We start from the raw sequence: 23,141 nt of genomic DNA, 5'->3' as shown, positions 1-23,141 counted from the left end.
AGACATCTAGAAGATAATAAACCAGAGATACATTCATATACCTGAATATAAGCGTTTAGAGCTTAACTAATACAGATAACGAGTGGTCACTAGGCTAATATACTATGGAAATATACTAACAACACATGCATATACCATATACATTTGTAACTGATTGATTATAGTCTAAATAAAGGAAATGTCTCTATGCGTGTGTGTTATGTGTGATGTAGTCATGGGGTAGTCCACTGGTCAGCCAGGCCTGGTACTGAGGGTCATTTATACCCCTTTTCCACCAAGGCAGTTCCAGTGCTGGTTCGGAGCCAGAGCCTAGTTTCAAACCGGTTCTTTGTTTTTCGACACCCAAAGCTCCAGCTTCGAACCAGGAAAAGTGGTTCGTAAGTATCACCAAAACATTGCTGGGCTAGAAGGAAGAACCGCTTGCGTCAGGGGCTGGGTTACCGTGACCAACAAGACGAACAGAAACTTTGGACCGCCATATTTGAAATAGCAGCTAAACGCAAACACGTTTGAGTCTCTGTGTTTGGATGCCGATGGAGGTTCGCAAAGCCATGAACATCAATAGCAATGCAACGTCCGCCATTGTTGATAGTTTGATTAGGCTTGTTCGGGATGGATCGGCGCTGCGCGGACCGTTCGGTGCAAGGCATCAGGGTGCTGTGGGAGCGACTGGAAAGCAGACTGCTCTTTATGCTTTTGGATCGCTCTCGCGGTGCTTTAGTGTGCTTTAGTGTGTTGTGTGCCGATCGATTGGTCTGCATGGCGCTGATGCTTTGTACAGATGCCTGTTGTGCCGTGCTAGTGAACCAAAACATGAAACATATTGTGACGTAAGACCTGGCTCTGTATTGGCTCTCTAGCCTGTGGAAAAGCAACCGGTTCTTAAAGGGTTCGCCAGTCGAACCAACTAAGAACCGGCTATAGCACTGGCTCTGAACTAGCACCTGGTTCCAGCTGGTGGAAAGGGGGTATTAGTTCTCTTTGGAATTTGTTTGAAGTCCGATGGAGAGAAAAGATAGTCAATCTGTTTAGCGTCTTTTTGACAGTAGGGGGACAACCATTGGCAATTTAGCACCCATATAAAGGTTGAATGTGGGGCCAGGTCTGTGAATTATATGCAAATGTCAAAAGGCTAAAAGCGGTCTCTTAAGACATAAAGTCCCAACAACCATCAAGGATTATAAGCAGATGTTACAGTACAGTTTGTAAAAGTACTACAATACCAGGAAGGAAGATCAGGTTGTTGATGTTTGCCTGCCATTCTCGCTCTGTCTGCACAGCATACGTGAATGCGCTAATGACGTTTCCTGTCTGCGTGAACAGGGTGTGTAGAGGTATGCAAAAACATATGTTGACAGGCATGTAGGAAAGATAATAAATGCAATCATTAAGTTAAGTGGTCTAAATGTATTTGTATATTCTGTGGAAGGCATAGGACAAAAGAAATGTTCGTCCAAGTGGTTTGATTGGACGAACATTTCTTTTGTCCTATGCCTTCCACAGAATATATAAATACATTTAGACCACTTAACTTAATGATTGCTATCGGGATGTGAAGAGACTTTCAACCAGCATAACAAAAAATGTTTCTGAAGACAATCACCTGTTGCACTTTTAATGAAAGAATTATTTGTTTTTTATTTTATTCATTTATTTTTATTTTATTTTTTACACAAAAGTTTGTGCAGTGCACTGTAAAAAATGAAACTGCATATTTGGAGTATGTTCAACCACTTATGTCCATTTCCTGGATATCTTAGTCTTGTAAATTGTCTTACAAACGATAGTGATAACATAAAGTCGATGGTGTGGTGACTTTTTAAACATTCTTTTTTTCTTCCAGGAAACAGAAAAAAAGTGAATTACCTCAATGACAGTAATTATTGTTACAGTTGCTGTGACAAGAATTTTTCCATTAGCAAAATAAGACAATCAGCGTTGCATGAATAAACAAATTTATATTGGCTCAACAAAGTATCTTTACAGAGCAGAACTAAAAAACTATTGTTGAGAGAACTCAGAAGTCTTTGAGCATCTGCATCAAGTTGCCTCAACAATTATTTTTTTACAGTGTGGGCCTTTAATCCCTAGCAACATCACTATTCCTATGTAAAAACAACTTAACAAGAAGAACATCTTAAATTCAGTCTTTCCAATTTTACACTGCTTCCATTAATCTGGGTGGGGGGAAATGCCAAATTTGTGCCAAATTTGAGTGAATAATCTTCTTTTGTCTGGGCTCAAGCTGACTCTGAACAACTCGCCATCTGTCTGGCTAAAGAGCTGAACAGTAAGTTTTGTCCGAGAGGTTAGGTCTAACCTGACTCATTCACATGCTCAGCTTTAGAAAATAGATGAAAATCACCATTTGTTGACCATGCATTGTGCTGGTTCATATTTCATGAAGCAGTTATACTTGTTTGGCAAGTAGATGGATAATGAGCTGTCAATGTGTGATTATTATACAAATGAATCCCTTAAGAAGTCTTCAAGTCCCCTCAAAATCTTTCTTACCCTGTCATGGTTTTAGAGATGATGTTCCGTACATTATCCCTTATGAAGTTTCTATTGGGCCATCTGTTGGATCTATAAATGTGACAGTCATAGCTAAATGAAAAGCCTGTAAAAATAACCTCTCTAATGTGATGTGACCATAAAATATAGATGTGAAATACAGTAACAAACAGATTTGGAACAACATGAGAAGACGCTATGAGACATTGTTATTAAATCATGTAATGTGACAAGAAGCAGTCCTGAATGCAGAAAGGAACATCTGTGATTGTGAAATGAAATCTGTGCCAAAGAAAAAAATTAAAATGAGCAGATGTTGTCATTCATTTTGGCCCTGAAAAAAAAAAAAAAGAAATTAAAAGAATGTAGTTCTAGTGTCAAGGGCGCACATTGCAGATACATGCAACCGCTTACAGCTGCTTCCTTTTAGCCAGGCCAAGCTAAGCCACTGACCATAATGCCATATAACTTATGACAGGGTTGTACCAAGAGACATCCTCATTTGGTTCAGCTTCAATTTTTCTGCCGTACAGACTTTTACCAATAATTGCCTTTACGTGAAAGAAGAGGTCAATGTCAAAATCTTCGGTCTCCCACTGAGCATTGCTGGGCATGATCTATAAAAGTAATCATTTGCTCGCTTTGTTAGATATTTCATTATAGATTCCTCAGCAGATGAGGATTAATGCGTTGCCCGTTTACAGATGAATCAAATACAGAGAAAATCTCCCAGAACCCCAGGGATTTGATGCACAGTTTATAATCCTCTCAAGAATGAGTCAGTTTCTTTCTCTTCTCACTCACACTTTTTGAGTGCTCATTAGAAACTGTTTGAAAAAATGTGAGCTCAGCTAAAACAGAGCCAAATGAAAACATTTTATGGGAAACCTGCTTAGGAACTGTAACAATGACCTCAGCCCAGCCTCTCTCTTTCACACTTTCAATCTCTCTTTCTCTGTTCAGTCCCCTGGAGGTGCTCCTAGCTTTGCACCTCTTCATTCATGAGTCTGACATCCAGTCACACCATCTAATCGCTCCTCTGGAGCTCTGGACTGTCATTGACTCACATGATGAACAGTTTGTCTGTTGAGCTCTTGGCTTTAGGTGATTTTTATGTTAGGTAGTTTGAGATGTTTTTGAATTGGAGATGCTGGAGCCATTATAGTTGTCTTTTCTGATTTCTTCTCCTCTACTTTGATTTACCTTCTAACCAGATGAATCTCACGAAAACTGTCAAGAAATGCCCATTAAAATTGTCCAATCAAAAAATTGGAGTTACTTTTTAACAATTAATTAATTTATTTATTTTCTGTCTGTTAGCATTTAGGTCAGTAATATGCTTGTATACATTAAATATTGGGTATTAAAAATACTTTATGAAAAAATATGATATTATATTATGTAATATTTTTGTATACAATATTATTTTTCTATTTGAACAGACTTTTTTGTGAGATTCACCCGTGTATTCAGAAAGACCTTTTGACCTCTGTCTTTACCCTCTTTGTCATTCCTTTTTCACCTCAGGCACCTGCTCTATCTCCTCTGCTTTCACTATCTGCCTCAGCATAGTTTGTAGTGCTCCACTCCCAGGTGAGTAATGCTATACTTTAAGTTCTGTGCTAGTGTTTTTTGGTATTATATTGTGTTGCATCTTTATGTCTCAATTATATGTATGCCTGCTTCAAAAAAAAAAAAAAAAAATGTGTTGTGGCACTCACAGATTGCTTCTGACTTTTTTTCTGCTACAAAACAATACTTGTATTTGTATTCAAGATTCACCCTGAAAGCAAGTGTTCACTGTTTATATTAGGGATGCACGATATTGTTTTTTTGCCTATATTTTTCAACTCAACTTGGCCGATAGCCGATGCCGATATATTTCCTTTTGTTTGGAAACAACACCATTTTTTTTATTTAATTTTGGTTAGTTTTGCTTGTGTGTGTAAATTAAATTAGAGATTTAATTAGCTTTTATAAACATGCCTTAGATAAAAACACTACTGGTCTGCGTCTTGAGACAAAATAATGAAACTGACATATTTTAAGATCAGTCAGTGCAAGTTTCTTTTAGTTAAAATAGTCCAGACATGCATTTTAGTCTGGGACTAGGCTTAAGCATTGTCTATGGCGTCAATGTTATTTGTGTATTTTACTTTCATTTTATTACAAGTAGGCCAACAGAGCCTCCTACATAAATAAAATTCCTTACTGTACAGGCATTAGGACCCAGGGAGGCTGCCTCTGCTGCTACGACTGCATGTGCTTGTGACTGTTTTAGGGGCCATTCTCATGTCATGTCTTTTGCACACTCAAGTTTGTCATTTCAAATGTAGATGCACGGCAAATGTGCACAAACCTTGACACAGTCGCAACACTGTCTGTGCCACTGTGAGATGAAAACACCTTAGTCTCGCATAACCAGACCTTCAGACTGACGGCAGAAGGCAAAGTCCCTTTCAAAGATGTTGTATTTTTATAGAGGTCTGGGAACCACTGTTGTCAACTCTCACGAGACAAATAAGCAACTGAAGCTTCAAAAATAAGCCCAAAACAAGCCCGGTATTTTTTTATGATATTTTATCATCAATATTTTTTATGATCAATAAATGAGCCTGCAACATATTATACTGAAACCACTCTTTTATCTGAAAAGTAAAAACAGAAGGTATTTTACAAAAACCAAAGCGGAAACAAAACTCATCTTCAATCACCTGTGAGCAGAATAGAATTAGAAAGAAAAACATAAGAGCTTCAAAAGGGAGCTGTAACATATTTATACATATTTATAGCCTAATAAAATACATTTAAACCAAATTTATATACTGCTGTTATTAGTATAAGCCTACTTGTTTTTTACAGCCCGTGATAATACGTTACAAAAACATTATAAAACTGAAAATTTACCTTTATAAAATTACGTCTACTACTATCATCACTTGGATTACAGCATCACGCTCCTTTTTTTTTAACATGATTTATTCTTCAATGAGGGGGAGAAGGGGGCAGAATGTTTTATGAATTACGCTACAGCACTCATATCATTATGGAAACATATGTGTAGCAAAACAACTGACAGTATTGAACCCAGTATAATCAGCGATGCTGTCTACACTGGAAGCGGCGTGATGCGGCACAGCTGTCTCGTCCAGTGTAGCCACGGTGTAAGGTGGCAAGTAAATAAGTGTTGAAGAGTCTGTTTGCTTATGTGCATCAGTTGGAGTGTAAAACAGTGAGAGATGTTGAGGCAGGTAAAAAGCATTTGGTTAATGGGGAATATTAACATATTGTGCGTCTTGTTGCTGAGCCCCACCTTGATATAATGATTGACAGGTTGGGATCGTGAGTATCCACTGGACGCAAATAGCATATGCTGTCCTGTGTCAGCCACACCACACGGATACGATTTCCATGTTTATTTACGCTTTGATTTGAACGAAAATGGCGTATCCGTGTGGTGCATGCAGCTGACATAGAACAGCATACACAGTTTGCGTCCAGCGAATACTCTCCAAAATGCTGCTACGGTGACTCGGAGGAGACAAATTGTTGAATAAAGTCGTTATTTTAGTTTTCTTTGCATACAAAAAGTATTCTCATAGTTTCATAAAATTACAATGACGTAATTTTGACGTAACATCGCTTTTGACGAGATCTTTCATACTTTTCTGGGCCTTGACAGTGTTATTTACTTGGCAGTCAATGGGACAGTTACAAGACTGCCGGTTTTCATCCAAAATATCTTAAACTGTGTTCTGAAGACGAACAAAGCTTTTACGGGTTTGGAACGACATGGGGGTAAGTGATTAATGACAAAAATTTTCATTTTGGAGTGGAGTAACCCTTTAAGGTGCCTCCTGTATAGAGAAACTAGTCGCATACATTGCTCAGGTGTGATTTTGGCCCATTCTTCAAATCTTGAAGGCTCTGCGGGCCTCTTCTTTGAACTGATCTTTAGTTCTTATTTTCTATTGGATTCAAGCCAGGTGATTGGCTGGACCATTCTAGCAGCTTTATTTTCTTTCTCTGAAACCAATTGAGAGTTCCTTGGCTGTGTTTGGGATCATTGTCTTGCTGAAATGTCCACCCTTGTTTCATCTTCATAATCCTGGTAGGTGTTGGGACTGAACTAGCTAATAAGCCAAGTAGGGCCTAATAACCTCTAATAACCAGCTAAATAATTTCCACTGACCAGGGGCAGGATTGTTTTCTAATTACTCATAAATTTCAGCTGGTGTCTTGGCTTTCCAAGCCTTTTTGAAACTCCCTTTCTTCGTATGTTCAATACTTTTTCCCTGTGTCATTCCATTTTATTACACATCAGGGCTCGCAAAAAATCCATGGTAGCTCTTCGGGCAGGTACTCTTCAGATTTTGGTAGCCCGAAAAGTTATTTAACTAGCCCAAATAAAAAAATACATTTTTTTTTAAGTATAGAAAGCCTGATGTATGAAGCTGTCCTTCAGTCTGCTGGTCCTCGCCTGGAGACTCCGCAGTCTCCTCCCTGATGGCAGCAGACTGAAGAAGCTGCGTGTCGGGTGGGTGGGATCACCTGCAATGCGGAGGGCTTTGCGGGTGAGACGGGTGCTGTAAATGTCCTGGAGGGAGGGGAGAGAGACACCAACGATCTTCTCAGCTGCTCTCACTATGCGCTGAAGTGACTTGCGGCAGGATGCGTTGCAAGCGCCATACCACACAGTGATGCAGCTGGTTAGGATGCTCTCGATGGTGCCTCTGTAGAAAGTGCACATGATGGGGGCAGGGGCTCTGGCTCTTCTCAGTTTGCGGAGGAAGTAGAGACGCTGCTGTGCTTTCTTGGCCAGTGCTACAGTGTTTTTAGTCCAGGAGAGGTCCTCTGTGATGTGCACACCCAGGAACTTGGTGCTGCTCACTCTCTCCACAGTCGCACCGTTGATGGTCAGAGGGGCATGCTGAGTGTGTACTCTGCTGAAGTCAACAACAATCTCCTTCGTCTTCTCCACATTCAGAGAAAGAGTGTTGTCACTGCACCACCCAGCCAGGCGGCTCACCTCGCTCCTGTAGTTTGTCTCATCTCTGTTGCTAATGAGACCCACCACAGTTGTGGCATCCGCAAACTTAATGAACAGGTTGGAGTTGTGTGACGGTGTGCAGTCGTGGGTCAGCAGAGTGAAGAGGAGGGGGCTCAGCACACATCCTTGGGGGGCCCCAGTGTTCAGTGTGATGGTGCTGGATGTGTTACTGCCAACCCGTACTGCTTGAGGTCTCCCGGTCAGGAAGTCCAACAGCCAGTTGCACAGAGAGGTGTTGAGCCCCAGCTGGAACAGTTTGTGAGTGAGCTGTTGAGGGATGATTGTGTTGAATGCTGAACTGAAGTCTATGAACAGCATCCTGACATATGCGTCTTTTTTGTCCAGATGTGTGAGGGCTGGGTGGAGGGCAGTGGCGATGGCATCATCGGTCGAGCGGTTGGACCTATATGCAAACTGGAAGGGGTCCAGGGAGGGGGGGAGGAAAGACTTGATGTGGTGCATGACTAGCCGTTCGAAGCGCTTCATGAGAATAGGAGTGAGTGCTATTGGACGGTAGTCATTGAAACAGGATGGAGATGACTTCTTCGGGACTGGAATGATGGTGGTAGTTTTGAAGCATGTGGGGACAACGGCCTGATTTAGCGAGATGTTGAAGATGTCTGTGAAGACACCAGTGAGTTCCACTACACAGTCTCTCAGTACACGCCCAGGAATGTTGTCAGGACCCGGAGCTTTGCGTGCGTTGATCCTGCTGAGGGATCTCCTCACACTGTCCGGGGACAGCGTCATCATCTGGTCGCCGGGAGGAGGTGGAGTCTTCTGTGCAGTGGTGCTGTTTTGTGCCTCAAAGTGAGCAAAGAAGGTATTCAGTATTCAGAAAGGTTGGCCCTAGCTGTCTTCAGGCCCTCCTCATCTCCAGCTCTAAAGGCATCGTTCCGAGCCTTCAGAAGTCTGTAAACCTCCCCTGTCATCCACGGCTTCTGGTTGGCCCTGACAATGATGGACTTTGTGACCGTTACATCATCAATGCACTTGGTGATGTAGGCAGTGACAGTCGCTGAGTACTCTTGGAGGTCTGTAGTGTTGTTGTGTGTTGCAGCCTGTTTAAACATATTCCAGTCAGTGGTGTCAAAACAGTCTTGAAGTGCCTCTGACAACCCTTCCGGCCACACTTGAATCTGTTTGTGTATTGGTTTGATGACTTTAGCGAGCGGTCTGTATGCAGGCATTAGCATGACAGTGATGTGGTCTGAGGCTCCGAGGTGGGGGAGGGGGGGGGCCTTGTAAGCTCCTCTCTGGGTGGTGTAAATAAAGTCCAAAGTATTTTTTCCCCTTGTTGGAAAGTCTATGTGTTGATGTATTTTTGGGAACACACTCTTCTGTTAAGTCTGAGTGGTTGAAATCCCCAGCCAAGATGAGAAAAGCATCTGGATGGGCTGTCTGCTGCTCACTGGTGTGCTGGTACAGATCATTTAGTGCCTCACTCCTGTTGTTGTTGTTGGAGCTGGGAGGGATGTATACAGCAACGAGCAGTATAGCTGTATATTCCCTCGGTAGATAGAACGGCCGGCACTCAATTATCATAAACTCCATCAAGGGTAAGCAGTGTTTGCAGACCACAACAGCGTCACGGCACCATGCATCATTGATGTAAACACAAAGCCCGCCACCGCGGATCTTACCTCCCTCGACGAGAGCTCTGTCAGCTCGATAGCATGTTAGCTGGTCGAGCTGTATGGCGCAGTCCGGTATGCTGTTGTTAAGCCATGTTTCCGTAAACACAAAAACACAACAGTCTCTTACAGTCCTCTGAGTAGAGCGAAGTAGTCGGATGTAGTCCAGTTTATTGTCCAAAGAGCGTACGTTCGCCAGTACGATGGTGGGGATAGCTGGCTTGTGTGGGTTGGCCGCTAGCCTAGCTCGGATACCTCCGCGCTTACCCCTCTTCTGCTTCCTCTCACGCCGCTTGTAGCGCCTCCTCTGTGGGCGAGGTGCAGTAGTGGGGGTCGGTGATGGAGTAGGCTTTCGGAGCAGTCCGAGGTCCCGCAGCTCTTCGGCGTGTGCTGAGTTTAACTGTAAAAATGTGATTCTGCCGACATCGAGCAGAAACTCACGACTGTATGCGAGCTTAAAGACAGGTAGACGAGACGAAAAACATTGCGAATTACAAGACAAAAAACACGAAAACACCATTCAGTCGGGAGAGAGAGAAGCCACAGCGTCTGTGCGCGCCGCCATTGTTTTTTATTTATTTTTTTATATATTACATTTCTTAATTAATTTTGCTACCCATATGCTTCCATATATTATTGCTATACTAATTGGCCTTTAACTGTGGGCAGACAGTGTCAATCAATGCATTGAAGAATACAGCAAACATAAATGTAAAGAAACTAAGTTGCTTGTCAGATTTTCCTAACAAGCAACCATATTTTTTAAAAGAAGCACAATAAACCGCAACCCGTGACCCAGGATTTTTTCACACAACTTAACAAAAAAAGAAGCCCAAAGTTGTGCATAATAAGTGGACTTGGCAACTCTGCTGGGATCCTTGGCCGCTTTGAATGGCCAAGACCCACCCAAAAGGCCACATGGCTGACTCTTAAAGCAACCAGTCATATTTTTTGTCGCATCATGTTTAGGAGTGTGGAAGTGTCCCCACAATAACAGACCGGTGTGTAAAACTCTTGGACATATTTTAAAGATTCTATGCTGCGTACTTTAAGTATTTCACATACTTTTGAAAATCCAGTGTTTAGCTGATCCTGATACGCGCTAATCGTCATAGTTGTAATCACAACGGTTTTCTTCTTCCATGAGGCAGTTTGGCATCACAGCATTTTTGTTTCCAGTGCTGGAAATCCATTTATTCTTTGCTCAAACTTCCTGAAACACTGTGTCATAATGGAGAGTGCAGGTCATGGTTGCTTAGCAACAGTAGACACCACGAACACTTCGGAAAGAAGGAAAAAGCGACACGCCTACCATTTTACACACGCTTTTAGGTGCAACGTAAACAGCCCCTTACTCTCTATTCTCAGATTCAATTTGGCGATCCAAAACAATTAATCTGATCACCATTCTGGCAAAAGTTTGCTCCAAGAATGACCACACTGCTGACATAATCTTATCGCTAGCACACCCCAAAGTCCCTTTAAGGCAAGTCATTTCACTTGGCCGCCATCTTTGAAATGCCTCTCGGGCATGCAAGTGTAGCTACTATCTCTTTGAATGGAGAAACATCAAATTTTCCAAAACTGTTCACCAAGCTTACAATTAAATGATTTAAAATCACCTATGGAATCTGACAACAGCGGTCCCATAAATGTTGTTTTTTATGCTCAAGGTTAAAAAGCATATTTTTCAGGCTAGACCAGCCAGCGCGCATCCGCAGTCGTCTCAGAACACTGACTGTTTCGATAGCAACTGTGACTTCTAACAGCAGCTGCAGTGATGCACTGACTTTACCTATTAGCGATTGGCTCTTTTATTTAGAAGAAATTCAAAACTATGAGTATCACGAGTTACTTGTCTAATCAGCAAGGCATATCTACATTTTTTCATATAGGGACAATGTTTACATTTTAAGCCATTATTGGCCGATTCCAATAAACATCCAACATCCGATAAAATTGTGCATCCCTAGTTTATATCAGATAAAATGTATCTTGTTTCAAGGATTTTTAGATATTTTTAATGGAAAAAAAATACGAAAAGTCTTTTTCAAGAATTGTAAGAATATTTTTTGTAGTGTACTGACAAACTACTCAGTGTGTCTGCTTCTGCTTTCAGTTAAATGTGTTTATTTAATTCATGCCTAAGCATTTTTCTTTTTTTTTAAACAACTACTGATCCAGTCTAAATTGGAAGCTCTCAGAAACTGTCAGTATATCTCTTTATATATAACATTGCTCTGGTTCCTGAGTTTCATGGAAAAATGTCTTCCTGTGAGGCTTTAAGGGAAATATTCCAACTCCTCCTCCCCTACAACACCAGGAATTCCCCTTAAATTATTTGCTTTACAGCTTTTGACACATATATATATGTGTACACGTGTACATGTTCAAATTCCTGTTAAAGGACTGGGGACACATCAGATATTATTTATCCACAGGGCTTTGAATATTAAATTCTGGAATTTACAAGGGCTTTTTTCCACACTTGGGCTTAGAAAGGGACACCTGTGATTACCATATGTTCCAGATGTGGGGAGGCAGTAAGCAGTGTTGGCCTTCAAGCCTTCAGTTTTTTAAATCAGCCTCCATCCTGTTCAGTCCTGAGGGCCCATTCTCAGTCACAGTCTGAGTGACAGACTCCAGTATCAGTTAACCTGTTATTATTACACTCCACGCGGGGCCCATTTATGAAGTGTCTGATTCATGAGAGTGGCTGTTGGGTGAGGATGGACGGATGATTTCATTCTGACACTTTGTAGCACTATTTTTCTAGAGGATCTGATTTAGAGCAAATTGTAATTGTTGTTTTATGCTCTAAGTCCTTTGCTTTAAATTGCCTGATACATCTTCATTCTACTGTTTTCTAAAAATAGCAAAGAAGTGAAATATCTAGTTTCAGAGTCACCAGAAATGAGACAACAAGAAATGTCAGATTACCTGACTTTTTAGCTAGAGGAATATATTCTCAGTGGAAAACTCATTAGTACAAACTAAACTCCCTTTCCTCTTATTAAGTAAATATGACATTTGAAAGCAGTTAAATATAATTTAAGTTAAATATATTTGAGTTGATGAGCAGCTTCATATTGCACTTTAGTTGCTTCAACCCTACGTTTAAAATCTCTCTGTGCTCTCATGTAATTTAGCCACATGCAGGCACTGGTCCCCCTAATTAAAATTCCCTCCAGATCTTGTCAGCTAAATTGAATAAACCATTTGGGCTATTTTTATGTTTAATGGATCCAGTCATTTCAAGTCCTGCAAATTCATTGAGAAGATATTTGTTATAGCATTTCAGCACCATAAAATTTACAGTGAACTGACTTGGCCTCCATAAGGAAGGCAGAGAAAGGTTTCTCCACAGGCCATTTAGCCAACACAATAAGACACACCATACAAATTGTTATTAGTAATTATTACTGATAGAACTGAAGAACAGATTTTTAAATCATGGAATCCATGGAAATGTATTTCATTGCCAGCCACTGAAGCCTCTATCAAAAGGTGGAGCTTTTGGTTTTTGACTTTGATAAGTGTGTTACATTACTTCATTTTAAGATATATTTTTGTCACAGATGAGAGCTCGGCTGGAGGATTTAAGCAATTTTTGGGTGCTAACGGCCTCCTTTACACCTGGCATTAACGTGGTTCATATTCAGATATCTGAATATTTTTATATTCCAATGCATCTCAGTGTGTTTGTCAGATGAACTTAAGTAGGTGGTTTCTCTTGCAAGACATAAACTTATAATCACAATCTGAGCTTGTTTGAGTTCTAAAGCACAATTGGGATTTCAGAACGGAACGGCTTAACAGATTCATGTTGTTTTTCTTTTTCTGTCTTTAGAATTCTTCTGCAGACATAGAACCAAAAATGTCTTTGGCTGAACGGATGAAGATCTTGCAGGAGAAGGAGGAACAATGGAAATCTAAAGGCAAAGGAGCTTCTAATGACTCTACCCAGTTCTCTGTGGCGGGACGAATGGCTAAGAGAGGTGGGGAGGAAATGATTTGCCTGGTTTCCAGCCAAAGACTATGCTTTGTGCTGAGAGCTGAACCTTTTCAATGCACAAACCAAGCAAAACACTTTGAGCCATGCAAATAGCAAATCAGGCTGTAGTGTGCACCCTGTGGTTCAAGCAGTGATAAGAATGTTTTGATGTTGACACATCTGTTTCCCATCAGGCTTAGTGTCACCTAACAGAGAGGATGTTCCCATCATCCTCAGCAAGAAGGCCAGCAACAGCACACCAGTCAAACCATTAGAAGGTATCAGTTTATGACATCATCTGTGGCCCTGTTTGAATATTCACATGCCACGGTAATGTATTATTAGGGCTATTGTCTCTACAATGTGTCCTTCTCTCATGTCTGGAAAATGTCCTTCTGACAGAAATCTCCACACATCCCGATGCTGAAGGAGATAAAAGACTGGACAAACTGGAGTCCTTTTTGGACAGACTTCACAATAAAGGTTATTAATTTAATTACTATTTTAATAACTTGCAGCTTAATGCATAATATAGTTGTATGCAGGGATCTGTTTATCTTATTTCATTTAACATGCAGGAGTTGCGGGCACAAAGAATTCCACCATCGAGGTGATGGAGGAAAAAGAGAAGGAGGTGATGAAACTGGATGATGAGGAGACATTTGGGCGGTTCTACAGTTGCTTATCACCCACTGCTCTGAGTTCCAGTGTCCTGCTGGTTGAGGAAGAAGACTTCAACATCATCCAGTCTGACACACCTAAGTGAGATACTGGTCTTAAAGGAATAGTTCACCCAAAAATGAAAATTAAACCATGTTTTACTTACCCTCAAAGCATCCTAGGTGTATATGACTTTCTTCTTTCAGATGAATCCAATCGGAGTTATATTAAAAAATTTCCTTGCTCTTCCAAGCGTTTCAATGGGAGTAAGCGGGTGTTTGTTTTCAACAGTCCAAAAGTAGTAGAATAAAATCCACACATCCATAATAAACATGCATCACTCAGCTCCGGGGGGTGAATAAAGGTCTCCTGCAGAGAATCGATGTGTTTTTTAAGAAAAAGATCCATTGGCTAATGTTATTACATTATCCATATAAAACCATAATTTACAGACAAAGCATTATTGGGGAAGTCGTGGCCTAATGGTTAGAGAGTCGGACTCGTAATCCAAAGGTTGTGGGTTCGAGTCTCGGGCCGGCAGGGATTGTAGGTGGGGGGAGTGAATGTCCAGCGCTCTCTCTACCCTCAATACCACGACTGAGGTGCCCTTGAGCAAGGCACCGAACCCCCAACTGCTCCCCGGGCGCTGCTGCCCACTGCTCCGGGTGTGTGTTCATGGTGTGCGTGTGTTCACTGCTGTGTGTGTGCACGTTGGATGGGTTAAATGCAGAGCACGAATTCCGAGTATGGGTCACCATACTTGGCAGTATGTCACTTTACTTCACTTCATTATGAAATTATTTATTTACGATTTGCAATGCAGCTGCAGTCAGATCCAATACAGTTGGCTGCTGCTTCTTTAAAGCGTCATGAAACCCTAGATGTAATGTTACTCATTATGTCTATTATTAAGTGAAAAGTGGTAATTTTGTATTTTTTGGAGCAATTTCATTCTTCCAGTTCAAAAAGCAAAGTTGAACCAACATCACGAAAAGTGACGTATAAAGGCTGATATTTTACGTGTCTGCGGCCGTTTCCCAAACAGAAGGTTGCATCCTCCAGAGGTCACATTTGTAGGCTGCATACGTCATAAAGAAGATCTTATTTTAGAATATTAACAGTTATAAATTTGACCATTATTCTTAGTTAAGTCCATCAAATATGACGTCATTGCGGTGTTGGCGGAAGTTCACTTTGAGTGCACGCGAACTCATTTCATGTGGCGGTGTGCACGGCATTTTTTTGTGACTTTCCGCGCAGCTCCGCTTCCGAAGATTGCAGTTTGTTGTGAAGTTTAAACTCCCATCAAGTGCTTTTTGACGGAAAACAATGCATAGTTTTGTTGTTGTTTTTGTGGGGGGGGGGGGGGGGCATAGTTTGTCCAAGGCTTTTTATTTGATGTACATTTTATTTTTATTGTATAAAAATAGAATTAGAATTAATTTAGATTCTATTTGTGTTTGATGTGAAATAAAGCCAATAGTTTAAGATAATTCATTAATTCATTCATCACGTGAGAAGTTTTGTACCAGTAAAAAATGGCTTGGGGAGCGGAGCCAGGCAAAAATATAAATCTTGGCTATATACAGTTGGGCAAAAAATTATTTAGTCAGCCACCAATTGTGCAAGTTCTCCCACTTAAAAAGATGAGAGAGGCCTGTAATTTTCATCATAGGTAAACTTCAACTATGAGAGACAGAATGGGGGGAAAGAATCCAGGAAATCACATTGTAGGATTTTTAATGAATGAATTGGTAAATTCCTCGGTAAAATAAGTATTTGGTCACCTACAAACAAGCAAGATTTCTGGCTCTCACAGACCTGTAACAACTTCTTTAAGAGGCTCCTCTGTCCTCCACTCGTTACCTGTATTAATGGCACCTGTTTGAACTCGTTATCAGTATAAAAGACACCTGTCCACAACCTCAAACAGTCACACTCCAAACTCCACTATGGCCAAGACCAAAGAGCTGTCGAAGGACACCAGAAACAAAATTGTAGACTTGTACCAGGCTGGGAAGACTGAATCTGCAATAGGCAAGCAGCTTGGTGTGAAGAAATCAACTGTGGGAGCAATTATTCGAAAATGGAAGACATACAAGACCACTGATAATCTCCCTCGATCTGGGGCTTCATGCAAGATCTCACCCCGTGGGGTCAAAATGATCACAAGAACGGTGAGCAAAAATCCCAGAACCACACGGGGGGACCTAGTGAATGACCTGCAGAGAGCTGGGACCAAAGTAACAAAGGCTACCATCACTACCATCACACTACGCCGCCAGGGACTCAAATCCTACAGTCCCAGACAGTCCCTGCAGTTCAAGGTCCTGGAGTGGCCTAGCCAGTCTCCAGATCTCAACCCTATAGAAAATCTTTGGAGGGAGTTGAAAGTCCGTGTTGCCCAGCGACAGCCCCAAAACATCACTGCTCTAGAGGAGATCTGCATGGAGGAATGGGCCAAAATACCAGCAACAGTGTGTGAAAACCTTGTGAAGACTTACAGAAAACGTTTGATCTCTGTCATTGCCAACAAAGGGTATATAACAAAGTATTGAGATTAACTTTTGTTATTGACCAAATACTTATTTTCCACCATAATTATCAAATAAATTATTTAAAAATCAGACAATGTGATTTCCTGGATTCTTTCCCCCCATTCTGTCTCTCATAGTTGAAGTGTACCTATGATGAAAATTACAGGCCTCTCTCATCTTCTTAAGTGGGAGAACTTGCACCCATTGGTGGCTGACTAAATACTTTTTTGCCCAACTGTATGCATAGGCAAGGCAAGTTTATTTATATAGCACATTTCATACACAGTGGTAATTCAAAGTGCTTTACATAAAAGAAAGTGAAATAGACATTAAAAATCAATAAAAACATGGAAATAAAAATAATAAAAACAAGGAATTTTAAAATGATATAGAAATTGATTTAAAATAAATTTAAAGAAAATTATTATACTTAAAATTCATTGCAGTCAGTTCGGACATATAGCACAGTGCTCATTCAACAAATGCACAGTTAAACAGATGAGTTTTGAGTCTTGATTTAAATGTGGCTAATGTTTTAGCACATCTGATCTCTTCTGGAAGCTGGTTCCAACTGCGGGCCGCATAATAGCTAAAAGCAGACTCCCCTTGTTTTGTGTGAACCCTTGGTATTTCTAACTGACTCGATCCTAATGATCTGAGTGGTCTGTTTGATTTATATTCAGTGAGCATATCAGCAATATATTTAGGTTCTGGGCCATTGAGTGACTTATAAACAAGTAAACGTACTTTAAAATCAATCCTAAATGTAACTGGAAGCCAGTGTAAGGACCTGAGGACTGGTGTGATATGCTCAGATTTTCTGGTTCTAGTCAGAATCCTGGCAGCAGCATTCTGGATGAGCTGCAGTTGTCTAATGGTCTTCTTGGGAAGGCCGGTGAGGAGACCATTACAGTAATCCACCCTGCTGGTGATAAAGGCATGAACAAGTCTTGACTGGAAACAAAACATCTAATTCTTGCAATGTTTTTGAGATGATAGTATGCTGATTTAGTTACTGTTTTGACATGACTACTGAAACTAAGGTCTGTCTCCAGAATCACCCCAAGATTTCTGACTTGATTTTTAGTTGTTTGACCCCTAGAGTCAAGGTATGCATTCACCTTGAGAACTTCATCTTTGTTTCCAAATGCAATGACTTCAGTTTTCTCCTTGTTTAACTGAAGAAAGTTCTGGCACATCCAACTGTTAATTTCATCAATGCATTGGCAGAGGGAGTCAATGGGGCTGTAGTCATTTGGAGATAAGGCTAGGTAAATCTGGGTATCATCAGCATAGCTGTGATAGGCAATTTGGTTCTTCCTCATTATCTGACTTAGTGGGAGCATATACAGGCTAAACAAGAGCGGTGCAAGAATTGAGCCTTGTGGGACTCTACATGTCATGGCCGTCCACTTAGACTTATGCTCTCCTATACTCACATAATAACCTCTCCCTTCTAAGTATGATCTGAACCATTTGAGTGCCATCCCAGAAAGCCCGACCCAGTTTTCCAGTCTCTCTAGAAGTATGTTATGATCGACAGTGTCAAACGCAGCACTAAGATCTAGTAGTACCAGCACTGATATTTTGCCAGAATCAGAATTGAAGCGAATATCATTTATTATCTTAATGAGTGCTGTCTCTGTGCTGTGATGTGCTCGGAAACCAGATTGAAAATTGTCCAGGTATCCATTTGAGTTTAAGTAGTTGTTCAGCTGATTAAAAACTACCTTTTCAATAATCTTATCTATGAAAGGAAGATTTGATATGGGTCTATAGTTGCTCAACATGGTGTTATCAAGATTGCGCTTTTTCAGAAAGGGCTTAACAACTGCAGTTTTAAGGGAGTTTGGAAAAGTCCCAGAAAGAAGGAGGCATTCACTACTTCTAAGAGATCAGCTTCTAGACAGTTAAGCACATTTTTGAAAAAGGATGTGGGAAGTGTGTCAAGATAGCAGGTTGAAGATTTAAGGTGCTGTACTATTTCTTCCAAAATTTTGTTATCAATTATTGTTAGCATAATGAGCTTCCACACTGTCAGTTTACATACATGGCCGTAACAATATTTAATAAATAACACGCGGCGCAGGCATGAGAGAGCAGTTTCTCATGTTTAACAACACTTGCTGCGCAGATCATAGTTCTTATGCGGACCTGAGCAAGCGTGTTTCAAGTTTATGTGAACATATTTCATATTTTCTCGTGCTCCAAACATGAAGCAGCACCTTGTAGGCATGCGCAGTTGCACACATTAGAACTTTTAAATGTTCTTCTTCATTTTTCATGTAGACCAGTATCTCTGCTTATTTATATCAAATAATAATTTATCAAAACGTATTGTATTTGTTCATTATAGTTGTTAGTAGTCTCTAATGATATGATTTCTTGAGAGTTCATTTATTATTATATTTTTAAGATATGTCAAGGTGGGCCCCTATCTCCGTTGTTGATAGTTTTTATCTTTCTTTCTCTGCTCCCATTTTAATATTCATTTGTCTGTATAATGAGTGTGTTGTAGGTCTATGTTTTATTGGTTTTCTCCCCTCTTCCCGTCCTCTACACTCAAGTCAAGTCAAGTCACCGTTATTTATATAGCGCTTTTAACAATACAGATTGTCAAAGCAGCTTTACGGTATTAAAGGATAAGTTCACTTTCAAATGAAAATTTCCTTATAATTTACTCACCCCCATGTCATCCAAGATGTTTATGTATTTCTTTCTTCATTCAAAAAGAAATTAAGGTTTTTGATAAAAACATTCCAGGAATGTTCTCCATATAGTGAAGTTCAATGGACTCCAAACGGTTGAAGGTCAAAATTACAGTTTCAGTGCAGCTTCAAAGGGCTATAAACGATACCAGACGATGAATAAGGGTCTTATCTAGTGAAACGATCTGTCATTTAAAAAAAAAAAAAAAAAAAAGTATATGCTTTATAAACCCAAATAATCACCTGTTCTGCGATACGCGGTCATGAAGTAATGAAGTTGAAAAGGTCACGCTTGACGTAGGCGGAAGCATCCAGTCTGTTTACAAGTTGAACATGTAAATACTAAGTCAAACGCCGTTTACAAAAAGTAGGGAGTTACAACTCAACGAGTTTACAAGGTAAAACAACGATGTTGGACAATTTTGAACTTGGAGAAGATGAGATGGAGCCTACGTCAAGTGTGAACGTACGTGACGTCACGTACATGTGTTAGTGTGTTATGTGTAAGCCAGGTTAAAGAGATGAGTCTTTAATCTAGATTTAATCGGGCCGAGTGTGTCTGCCTCTCAAACAATGTTAGGTAGAATATTCGAGTTTGGGTGATAAATAGGAAAAGGATCTGCCGCCCGCAGTTGATTTTGATATTCTAGGTATTATCAAATTGCCAGAGTTTTGAGAATGCAGCGTACGTGAAGGACTATAATGCAAAAAGAGCTCGCTCAAGTACTGAGGTGCTAAACCATTCAGGGCTTTATAATTAATTAGCAAGATTTTAAAATCTATACAATGTTTAAAGGGGACATAACACACACATTTTCACCCAATCTCATGTTAATCTTGAGTACCTGTAGAGTAGTACTGCATTCTTCATATGTCCAAAAAATCTTTAGTTTTATATTTATAAAAGAAAGATGCAGCTTTACAATTCTCTCCAAGAAAAGCTAAGCTGCTGGAGGCGCGACGTGGGCGGAGTTAAAGAGTTACGAGCACTTGAGCGCCGATCGCCAACAAAACAGAGACATTTGATGCTGTTTCACTTACCTTCTGCAGTTCTGAATCATGACCGGGATCTTTTATAGCTGGAACTGCTCCATCTTTCCGTATCAAACGATGTGCAAATCCAGCGTCGAACTGGACCTTATTTATAAAACGTTAGTCAACAAACACTCTTGAGAAACTCCTTTGCTGCCCCAGAAAAACAAACTGCATCCACTGCTTACGTAACGCTGGGTTCCCTTTCAGGAACGTCGAGCTGCGTCGGAAGACGCTATGGGAACGCTCTCAGCGTCATTCCGCTCTGAATATCGTAAGCAATCAGTCCAATAGAAAGGGCGAAGCGTCACGGGCGGGGTGACGTCACGACCAGGAAGTATATAAGCACGTGAGGCGGCGCCCGCGTTAGCTTTCTGTCATTCAGCAAGCGCTCTGTGTGTGTGTCAGTCCAATCTGTCTTGTGAGTCTTATTTACTGTTAAACAAAAAAACATGGACGCCCCGCTTCAGCCTTCTGGTCTGTTCGGCGACGCAGTCAGCTTGGTCGTCGACAGATTTCAGGAGGCTCGTAAGCAGGCGGAGGCGTTTCAGTGGTTTCTCCCTCGCCGATCTCTAACTCGGGGGACTGCTGGGCGGGAGCAGTCCCCTCCGCATACCAGCTCCTCGTACCGGGCTGCGCAGAAGCAGAGCGTGGCCACTCGTGCTCCCCCGCGGCGGTGCCGAGTACCTCTAAGCCGAAGGCTGATCTTCGGGATACCCTTATGGCTAGGAGGTCCTCGGCACACAAGTCCTGATGGGCGTGCTCCAGGACTTCGGAGGGCGGCCCCTACTGGGGTGGAGCGGCTTACACCGCGGTACCCGGTGACCTTCTCCCCTCGGTGCTCTCCGGGGATCTGTCTGCCAACCCTGCAGCTCCAGGGCACAGCAGGTCCCAGCGAGTGCTTTTCTCAGAATTCCCCGCCGGTAGTGTCTGCAGGCCTGAGAACCTCGCCTCAAGCGCCAGAGACCGCGTCTTCCTCCGGAGAGCCGCAGCAAGACAGTGGTCTGGCCATATCTCTAACACCAGAGGTCAGTCTCGAGAGACTGATTCCCTTAGTAGATCATCTGGCGGCCTGGCAGCGGCTGCCAGACATGTCTCTTTGGGTCCTGCGGACGGTAGAGCGTGGTTATTCCATCCAGTTCGATGGCCCACCTCCGCCGTTCAACGGGGTTTGCGTGACTACGGTCCGCCCCGAGCAGGCTCTGGTTCTGGAACAAGAAGTCGAGAATTTAGTGAGGAAGGAAGCCATCGAGTTGGTTCCTCCTCACGAGACTCGCGCCGGCTTCTACAGCCGATACTTCATTGTTCCAAAGAAGGATGGAGGGCTGAGGCCCATATTGGATCTGCGAGCTCTGAACCGCTCAGTCAGAAAGCTGAAGTTCAAGATGCTTACAGTCAGGCAGATTATATCTCAGATCAGGTCCGAGGACTGGTTTGTCTCGATAGATCTCAAAGATGCCTATTTCCATATATCCATCCTTCCCTCTCACAGGAAGTTCCTGAGGTTCGCTTTCGGGGGCAAAGCGTATCAGTATCGGGTTCTTCCTTTCGGCCTAGCACTCTCACCCCGCACTTTCACCAAGTGTGTGGATGCGGCACTGGTCCCGTTGCGACTGCAGGGCATCCGCATACTCGATTACATCGACGATTGGTTGATTCTCGCTCAGACAGAGCAGTTGGCGGTTCGGCATCGAGATGTCGTTCTCGCCCACATGAGAGAGTTGGGGTTGAGACTCAACGCCAAGAAAAGTGTGCTGTCTCCAGTTCAGAGAACCACTTATCTAGGCGTGGTGTGGGATTCGACCACGATGCAGGCATGTTTGACCCCTGCTCGGATCGAGTCGATCGTCACGGCAGTCAGGAGAGTGCGTCAAGGCCAGCCATTCACTGTCAAGCAGTTTCAGAGGCTGCTAGGGCTTATGGCAGCAGCGTCCAGCGTGATTCCTTCTGGCCTGCTGTACATGAGGCCCCTACAGTGGTGGCTCAAGAACAGAGGGGTCTCCTTGAGGGGAGACTCGCTCCGCGCTGTCAAAGTGTCACGCCGTGGGTTCCGTGCCTTAGACATGTGGAGAGATCCTCAGTTCTTGGTTCAGGGCCCGGTGCTGGGAGCTCCGTGTCGCCGCGTCTCGCTAGCGACGGACGCATCTCTCACCGGTTGGGGTGCGGTCATGAGTGGCCACCCTGCCCTTGGTCTGTGGAGTCGACGCCACCTATCGTGGCATATCAACCGGCTAGAGATCCTAGCTGTGTTCCGTGCGATCAAGCACTTCCTCCCGGACCTAAGAGACCGCCATGTGCTGGTGCGCACCGACACCACGGCAGTAGTCTCGTATATCAACCGCCAAGGAGGTCTGAGGTCGCGCCCCTTGTACAAGCTGGCGCACCAGATCCTGGTGTGGGCCCAGGGCAAGCTCCTATCCTTGAGAGCTGTTCACATCCCTGGGCATCTCAACGTGGGAGCAGACGTTCTGTCGAGGCAGGGGCTGAGGCCCGGGGAATGGATGCTTCACCCAGAGGTGGTGAAGCAGATCTGGAAGGTCTTTGGCCAGGCACAGGTGGACCTCTTCGCCACTCGAGAGTCAGCGCAATGTCCCCTCTGGTTCTCTCTAGCTCCGCCAGCCCCGCTGGGTCTGGACGCTATGGTGCAGACGTGGCCGAGGCTGCGTCTGTACGCCTTCCCCCCGATCGTTTTGCTCCCGGGAGTTCTGGAGAGAGTGCGCCGGGACGCGGTCAGTCTACTGCTAGTAGCGCCGTTCTGGCCGGGCCGAGTATGGTTCTCGGACCTGATTGCTCTTCTCGACGGCACCCCGTGGCCGGTGCCTGTCAGAAGAGATCTCCTCTCACAGGCAGGGGGCACCATTGTGCACCCCCGCCCGGAGCTATGGAAGCTGTGGGTTTGGCCTCTGAGGGGGCGCAACTCATAGCTTCCGGTCTGTCAACTGAGGTTGTTGAGACCCTCCTTCAATCCAGAGCTCCCTCTACGAGGAAACTGTATGCCCTGAAGTGGAAACT

At 42.7% G+C, this 23,141-nt stretch overlaps 1 protein-coding gene across 4 annotated transcripts in view; it reads left to right on the top strand.

Moving 5' to 3' along the window:
- The window catches only part of LOC306852479 (supervillin-like), a 151,086-nt gene that overhangs the window by 94,449 nt on the left and 33,496 nt on the right, over positions 1 to 23,141 (top strand). For all 4 annotated transcript variants that reach the window (XM_079389350.1, XM_079389347.1, XM_079389349.1 and 1 more), the window contains 4 exons: positions 13,049 to 13,196; positions 13,387 to 13,470; positions 13,595 to 13,675; positions 13,771 to 13,954. In XM_079389350.1, coding sequence (XP_079245476.1) covers positions 13,049 to 13,196; positions 13,387 to 13,470; positions 13,595 to 13,675; positions 13,771 to 13,954 — 497 coding nt within the window. The remainder of the gene's footprint in view (positions 1 to 13,048; positions 13,197 to 13,386; positions 13,471 to 13,594; positions 13,676 to 13,770; positions 13,955 to 23,141) is intronic.

Source organism: Barbus barbus (genome assembly GCF_936440315.1).
Source record: "Barbus barbus genome assembly, chromosome: 32".
NCBI classification, from domain to species: Eukaryota; Metazoa; Chordata; class Actinopteri; order Cypriniformes; family Cyprinidae; genus Barbus; species Barbus barbus.
Note: the sequence above shows the minus strand (reverse complement) of the source record. Positions and strands in the feature narration are given on the sequence as shown.